Source organism: Olea europaea, chromosome 2, assembly GCF_002742605.1.
Source record: "Olea europaea var. sylvestris chromosome 2, O_europaea_v1, whole genome shotgun sequence".
NCBI lineage: Eukaryota > Viridiplantae > Streptophyta > Magnoliopsida > Lamiales > Oleaceae > Olea > Olea europaea.
Genome location: NC_036238.1, coordinates 4,822,469 through 4,831,441, shown reverse-complemented (window position 1 = coordinate 4,831,441; position 8,973 = coordinate 4,822,469). Strand labels below are relative to the sequence as shown.

The window sequence follows — 8,973 nt, the reverse complement described above, 5'->3', positions numbered from 1 at the left end:
GTCATGGCCCCAGACTTTCATATAAGATAAATTGGGACTATTGCCTTTCCATAACTCGTATGGAGTTCTGTTTACCAATTTAGATGTGACATGATTTAGTGTGTTGCACACTACAATCAATGCATGACCCCAAAATAATTTTGGGAGATTTGCATGGCTTGTTATGAATCACATTATATCTAATAGTTAACGATTCCTCCTTTTAGATACACTACTATGCTGTAGTGTATGGGAGGAGACAACTGCAAGAGAATCTCATTCTCTTTAAGATAATCTAGATTTTATCTTTAAAATACTCTCACTTAATCGAATCTTAATGTGAGGGTATCTTTACCTATTTATTCTCTACTTCTAGTTTGAATCCCTTGAACTTTTCAAAAGTTTCATGTTTGAGTTTTCATCAAGTATACATGATCATTAATGAAATAAGAGAAACATTACCTGACATTAATTGACACGAGTCCATATGCATCACTATGCATTAGACCAATAATTATGCTGACATTTCTTCTTTTCAATTAAAAGAAAATTTGATCATTGTCCCAGACATGCATAATTTATACTTGTCAAAATTAATTAATCCCAAGTATACATCTCTATGTAACTTTGGAATTACTTTTCATCTATATGACAAAGTCTGTCATGCCAAATTTCGGTAATAATTAGATTATCGTATTTATGCCTTATAATTTCTATACTCATTATAGAATCCTTAGTATTTAGAATACAAATGTTATTTTGTAACTTACCACAACTATTAAGATCTTGATCAAGATATGCAGGAACAACAATTGTTCTTAACATTAAAATGATTCATGTCTGAACATGAAATTCATTTTAATGTTCCAACAATGGTGGGTACAAAGCAACATTTCTCTAATTCTATTACTAAGTCAAAAGGCAACGGCAAGAAGTATGCTCGTACAGACAATGCAGCAACGTTTGCTCATTTTCAATGTGTAGGTCAACTTCTCCCTTTCGTAGTGGTCTACTTCTATTTAGTTTCTCCATATTTGTATAAATATGAGATCTACATCTGGTATCAAATACCTAAGAAACTCGTGAAGTAGACATAAGCCACGCTATATTCCTTCCAATGACCTTTCATTCTATAATGAAACCAAGGGTCATTAGATTTGGTATTGTCCTTCGCTTAGACTGTCTTAACCATATTGGGTGCTTTCCCAAAGTCCCTTTAGATTTCCTCTTAATACCCTTAGAAGAATCAATGGTTTGCCCACTACAAACTTTGATATAAGGGTTTAACAGTCCTAAGCATGTCAAGCAACTTAATAAGTATGTGTTTGAGCGTATTCATATCATAATTCATAATTAGTATGAATAACTCTATGACAAAGATTGCAGAGCTGAGTCAATACTTAGTTCATAGGTAATGATTGAACTCGGTTGAGACACTTCTCATGTCAATCATCTTCAGTACGAGAATTGACTAAAAATTCTTTTGTCACTTTGCATCGGTATAGTTGTTTGAAAGTCTCATATCATTCCACACATGATTATTATCATACAACTCTGTTTAATGAAAAATTATGTGTTAACATCTATACTCTCAAGTTGCTTTTGTAACTCATGAGACATGGTTGCAGGTATTACATACATTGCAGTACTATTGTCATCACTGCTTTTATTATAACGGCTACCTCTTCCTTAATCGAGTCATCACCAGATGTCTCTAGAAAATAACTATTTAAGGACAACCAACTTTCTCATGCTTGAGAACAATTCTCAAATTGCAGTGCCAATCAAGGATTTAATTTGATTGTTGGCATCCAATATACCTCTCAAATACTCTTGGTTACTCACGATTCAATAAATATAAATGACAAAAAGAAAAAGAATAATATATAAAATGTATCAATTAATTTAACATGGACTTTTATTAAATTAATTATGCTGCCACTGTTTAATACAAATTTATGACCCTCTTACATAAATTTATGGAGTCCATACTTGACTCCTAGTGGGCTGGGATCTCATCTATTATACTAAGACATTGAGTGTACTCAACAAACCTTAATATAACATTTAGGTAGATACTGTTATCAATTGTATCTGCATACAACTCCCAGATCATTAAGCTGGCAACTTTTTATTTTCACACATTTTATGTGTTAGCTTAATATGCCTCTAAAATTTATCTCCTTAAGTGTACTCAACAAAAGATAAATTTTAGTTAAATCAAACCCGCCATTCATAAATATCAAATATTTCATAATGTCAAACATATCCCTAATGGACCAGCCTTGAGTGTACTCAACAAGTTGAGACAATTTGGGACTCTGGTTTTTCACTATAATGATGGAAGGCGATTATAAATATAACTTAATATTTTATGGAGGGATTTTGCATTCAAAGGTCTCATCGTAACAATAATTTACATTTTATTATACATCTACCATGCAAATAAATATATATAACATAATGTAATAGTGTGGACGATAATGGATTTTTACTATCTAGTCTTCCCAAGCCATAAGGAAGACTAGTTGGTCAATTCCTAGGAGGTATAGCATTGAACAGTATCAATGCACCATCTCCATGGTCTCCTCCTCTTCTTGTCTCTTCAATTAGTCCAATTGCAACAGGTATCCTATATTAGTTGGCACGTGGGCCTAAATGAAATTGGACTCGTAGGTCCAAAATGATTAAGAGCTCGCATGCTCATAATAATAACAATAATAATGGGCTCGCAGGTCTAAAATAATTAAGAGCTCGCAAGCTCACAAAACGACAAGAATAAAAATTAACTATTCAATACATGCATATGGTCGAGTCCATAATCATCCACTAATAATACATTCATCACATAAATGTATGTATATATATAATATCTAATATTATATCCTAACATGTTTCAAGTTTCTAGCAATTAAGATAGTCTAAACTCTTTTAGACTTATGGATCGAAACAATTAAATAATTGATTAATCAAATTAATAAATTATTTAATTAGCGGTCATGTTTGATTAAAATCAAATTTTAATTAAATACCGAATTAAAGATCAACTCTAATTCAACAATTATAGGGCAGGATAATTTAATTAAAATCAAATTTTAATTAAATATAAAATTAGAGTCAAACTCTGATTTCAAAATTTAAGGCGATTGAATTTAATTAAAATTAATTTTTAATTAAATAACAAAATTGGAGTCCAACTCTAATTCCGAGATCTTAGGGCAAAAATATTTAATTAAAATCAAATTTTAATTAAACAAAAATTAGAGTCTAACTCTAATCATAAATAAAATTTTAGGGCAACAATTTTATTAAAATCAAATTTTAATTAAACGTTAAATTAGAATCCAATTCTAATTTCTAAAATATCTTCGGATGAAAAATTAATTAAAACCGAATTTTAATTAAGTCCTAAATTAGAGTCAAACTTTAATTTAAATTGAATCAATATTTTAAACTAGGATAACACTCCTAAATAAAATAAAATTCAATTGGAGTAAAAGTTTAATATTTAAGTTATAATCCAATTTTAACGAGAATATAAAATGTCGTCAATTTTTAAATAAGATTTTAAACGGGTCAAAATTTAAATATTAGGTTAAACCCATTTAAGATATAATTTTAAAACTATTTTAAAGTTCAAATTTAAAATCAATTTTCAATTTGCAAATAGACCCAAAATTGAAATTAAAAGGTAGTCCTTCAATTACTTTAATTGCATGAGCCCTCCATTTAAAATTGCATATTAACCCCATATTCCATAATTGCAGCCAGGGGCCCACAATTTTTGAAATTGCAACTCATACCCCCATCTCCAACCTCCCACCCTTTTTTTTGAAATTTTGAAAAACCCTAAAAAAAAATTTATTATTATTATTTCTAAGGTGCCGCCCCATTGGAAGGCAAGACCCGCTGCCAATCAGCAGCGCGAAGGCGCTTCAAGGCGCTGCAGAAGCAGCGGCTGTACGCCTGATGTTGTTGCAGGCGGGCAGAACGCTACTCTCGCCAGCGATGAAGCATGCTGCCGATCCAATTTTTTTTTTTTCGAATCAGATTTCAAAAATATAAAATTAAATTTCCACTTAATTGCTAGAAATAAGAAAAATAATCACAATCAACGTTTGATTGTTCAATCACACAAATCAACTTCTAACAAACATAAAGGAGGCTCTGGTACCACTGTTGGGAATCTACTTATACATGCACAGCAAAAAATTAAAATTATTTCGATTCCCGCCAAGGATCCCTTTGTGTTTAGATAGAAATCGTGATAAGATTGTACCTTTTCAGATCTGTAAACTTCTTTGCTATTCTTTTCGTTCCAGCAATCTTGATTCGCCACCCACAACTGTCTAATTGTCCAGTCTCCAACTGTGATCCACACAGAGAATAAGATTGTAGCTGCCATAATTTTTTTCCTCTTGTATTAGCAAGAATAATTATGAGAAAAATCATATGAATTGAAAACCCTAGCAATGTATTTATATAAGCCCAAAAGGGCCTAGCCCGGTCTAGTCCGATCCAATATTTAATTAATTCTTTTATTTAAATCCGGTCCGTGAATTAATTAATTCAATTAATTAATTTGAACCTATAAATAACCAACCTAATTAATTAATTTATCTAACGATTGTTAAATTAATTAATTGACAAGTTGCAATCTTCCAATTCTCTTTTGTGTACGGCCCATCAGGTTCTCGATTACGATGCCTAACGACGTGAAATATTATTTTGATCTAATCAAAATTGATAAATTAAAATACCATTTTAATTTATCATCAATTCACACTTGTCCTCCCAGATTGACATCTAGCAATGTGTTAGGGCAATACATGTAACGGGAAATGTCACGTGGTATGACAAAACCAAATTTGTTCGTTTACTGTGAAACTATAATCCCTTCGTCAATATGATCCGATCAATTACGAGATATGTAAGTGTGTTAATCTCGATTAACGATCATACCTTTCACTCCACTATCAAGTCAATATAAGTCGAAAACTCTTTTTCAATTTATGAGTACACCTTGGCTAATGATTTCATCATCGACTTAATTGAATAAAACGAAAATCATAATCTCCTACTATCTAAGAGTGACGAATCCTTTATTGATCAATCACAACCTTTATACAATTCTTAACGTACCCGAACGATGTCGTATTAGCGGTCCTTTGTAGAGCAACATCCAACACCACTAAAGTATGACCGTCCTCATATAAGGTACCATGACGACCTCAAGTCAAATGACCAATTCCACTACCGAACTTTAGAGATTAACCACTGATACTCAGATAGTTATCCATGTGGAATCTCTCGACGAGTCTCCAATGTTTTGTTCTATAACAAAATATCCACGTGTTCATTTAAGTGTCATAACATTTTAGCTTATGAGATCAGCTACTAACCTCACAGGTAAGAAATACCACACGCGATGGTCTATCAGTAATAATGATATCAGTATCTCGTTATTACTTACGACCACGAACGATTTAAGATTCAATCAGATGTAATTTGTATCTCACAATCACAACTCCTTGTGATTAACAAATTACGAAGATTTGAATCTACGGACTCTATTATTTATCTAATTGTCTATTAATTAAATAATAGATCTGTCATTAAATTGCATTAATTATATATCAAAAGTATTTATATCCAAAGTTGATTGGACTTAGAGCATAATATTTACACTATATTGTGGTTTTATTGTTATTACATCTGAGCATTTTTTTTTTACCATCAAATGGTTTGTTTTAAGTTTTTGTTTTCGAAACTGTATTAAGTGGTTTCCTTTGAAAATTTATTTAAAAAAATAAAATAAAATCCAAACTGAATACTTTTTAGAGTACAATGGATACAAGTGAAATTTTTAATACGATTTATTGTTTGTAGCCTAAGGAAAATTAATGATTGGTTGGATAATGAGTTAGCATCCTATGTCAAAATTTGGACCTATGTGGTTCAATTATTTCCTCTTCCATTCAATAAAAAACAAACCATTTACATTTGCGGATCAAAAAATCCTTTATATATATATGGTAGGGGTTTATCAAGTGAGGTTGTATTTGTAGGGTTCGACTTTGTCGAAAATATCAAAAATACTAACTGATGGTGACATTTTCCAATATCCCCCGATCAGTATATCCCGAGAACTATTTTTGATAAAGTTGTAATTCCATCTGCGGTGTCCTCGAGCATGTACATCCTCGAGACACTATGCCCGACCACATCTCCATGCTGCTTCGCATATTGCAAATATATGTCCTCGGGCATAGTCCTCGGGAATGTGCTCCCCCTCACAACTGACGATGGTTGACCCTTTAGAATTCCTACGCAATTAGGAATCTTAGCTCCCACAAGAATCCTAGCTCACATATAATTCTGGAATTCAACCAACTCCTTAACTACTCAGAACTCCAACAGATGAGGACATCCAACTAGTTGAGTCCAATTAGGAGAACGTCGCTTACTACTATAAATACAGAACCTTGAACCATTATTCAGGTACGTTTTACATTGTTCTTCAGCACATAGCCTCACGCATATATTTCCCATTCTGACTTAAGCATCGGAGGGGCGACGAGAACACACCTCGTTGCCTTTGTTTCAGGTATCGGAAGATCACGTTCGTGCTCCACATCTGTCATCAAGCTCAGGAAATCTACAGGTACGACTTTTGGTAGCATCATTGGCGCCGTCTGTGCGAAGCGCTACCAAAAGCCATGGTAAACACACGATCAGGTCTTCCACCAGCAAGCTCATCCGCTCCAAACCAACCCCCTCCTGAGGATATCCCTGCTCCTCAAGAGGAATCATCAGAAGTGCCGGAGGCCCAGCCGGCAGTCGTCACTACTGGAGCCTTTGAAGAGCTCAGACAACAGGTCGCCGCACTGACTCAGCTGCTAAGTCAAAGAAATTCGCATCCGTCACCCACACCGGCACCCCTGGGGGGTTTTATGGCTGATGCTCGAGCTCGAGCACATGTCCCTGACAATGGCGGAGCAGGGGCCTCGGGTATACCACATGTGACCTCGGCCTCGAGATTAGTGACCATGTAGTCCGGGGAACTCGCTAGGATTATTCAAGAAGGAATTGCGGCGGGCCTACTTCAAGGCAACAAAGGGACGACAAGATTCAGTCCCAACACTCCATTTACTCCCGAGATATTAACATTCCCCTTGCCAGACAGATTTAAATATCCTAGGATCAAAGAATATGATGGGACCACCGATCCAATCAATCATCTGAACATATACACGGACGTCATGAATCTGCAGGTTGCACCAGATCAGGTGATGTGCAAGGCCTTCCCGCAAACTTTGACGAATGCTGCTAGGGATTGGTTCTCAACCTTAGAGTCCAACTCCATAGCCTCATTCTCGAATTTGGCGGACAAGTTCTCCGCTTTCTTCGCAAGCAGCAAACGCATCAGGAAGACAGCAGCTTCCCTCATGCAACTTAGACAAGGGCAAAATGAGACCCTACGTGACTTCATGACCAGGCTCAACAAGGAAAGACTTCAGATTCCCGACCTACACATGACTGCAGCAGTTTCTGCCCTCACATATGCCATAAAGTGCGAGGCTTTCAAGATGTCTTTATCCAAAACTCCGTCGAAGACAGTCACCGAGCTTCTTACCCGAGCCAAGAAGTACATAAATATGGAGGGAACACTGAACCCGAGAAAGGTTGGACCACCCCATGACAGGGTCGAGCATAAAAGACAGCATGACCCGAACCCCTGTGAAGAACAACATCGGAAAAAATAGACCCCCCGACGCCGTTCACGCGTTTACATACGTCAAAGACCAATATATTGATGGAGATCAAGGATATGAAGGAACTGAAATGGCCTGTCAGAATGAGGTCACCACCCGAATCCAGGGACATGAACAAGTACTGTGAGTTCCATCGGGATCATGGGCATACCACGGAGAACTGTAAGGCCCTGCAACGGGAGATTGAAGCCCTTATTAAAAGAGGACTCTTGAGTTCCTACGTCGGTAACGACAAGCGTCCGAGGAATGATCGTGGCAGGGAAAAAGACCCTGAGGGAAAAAGTGATGGTCAACCCACTGCTGGAACCATCAATATCATCATTGGAAGTATTGCCTCGGGAGGAGACTCCAACAGTGGAAGAAAACAATATGCCCGACGATATGCCTTGGCCTCTGGGATGCCCCATGGAAAGCTGGAGGATATTACTTTTGGGACCGGAGACTTAGAAGGCGTATCACTCCCACATGATGACGCCTTGGTAATCTCAGCAATTTTGGCCAATTTTGAAGTAAAGAAGATCTTGGTTGATAACGGGAATGCGGCCAATATACTTTCACAAGAAGCTTTTGCCAAAATGGGAATCTCGTCTCACCAGCTCAAAGCGGTTAAAACTCCTCTCCAGGGGTTTGGTGGAGGAGTCATCACTCCAGAGGGTGTCGTCGAGCTTTCACTAACTTTGGGTTCTGGCCAAAAATAGGTTACGGAGATGACATCTTTTCAAGTGGTACGTGTCTCAATGGCCTATAATGTGATTCTGGGAAGACCACTCCTGAACAAGATTAAAGTCATTGTGTCCACCTTCCACCTAGCCATGAAGTTTCCAACAAGTAATGGCGTTGGGGTCGTCCGTGGAGACCAGATAGCTGCCAGACAATGCTATGTTGCCAGCGTTCGGGAAATAAATAGCGACGTCATGCAAATCTCGAGGATGAATCCCGAGGATGGGCAACAAGTCAGACTTGCTCCTGTCGAAGAATTGATGGAAATTGAGCTCGAGCACAATAAGAAGGTGACAATTGGTCGGGATCTTGACGTCACCCTGAAGACAGAACTTGTTGGTTGCTTATCTCGCAACATTGATGTTTTTGCTTGGAAAGTTGAGGATATGTCAGGGATAGACCCTAAAATTGCAGTCCACAGGCTTAACATTAGCCCAGGGGCCAGGCCAGTAAAGCAGAGGAAAAGACAGTTTGCCCCAGAACGTCGGGAAGTCATCCG

At 36.7% G+C, this 8,973-nt stretch overlaps 1 protein-coding gene across 1 annotated transcript; it reads left to right on the top strand.

Moving 5' to 3' along the window:
* Window positions 1-7,795: 7,795 nt before the first annotated feature.
* Window positions 7,796-8,452, top strand: LOC111371465. Its single transcript, XM_022993474.1, has one exon. It carries the CDS (start codon window positions 7,796-7,798, stop codon window positions 8,450-8,452), a length of 657 nt encoding a protein of 218 aa, XP_022849242.1.
* Window positions 8,453-8,973: the final 521 nt, after the last annotated feature.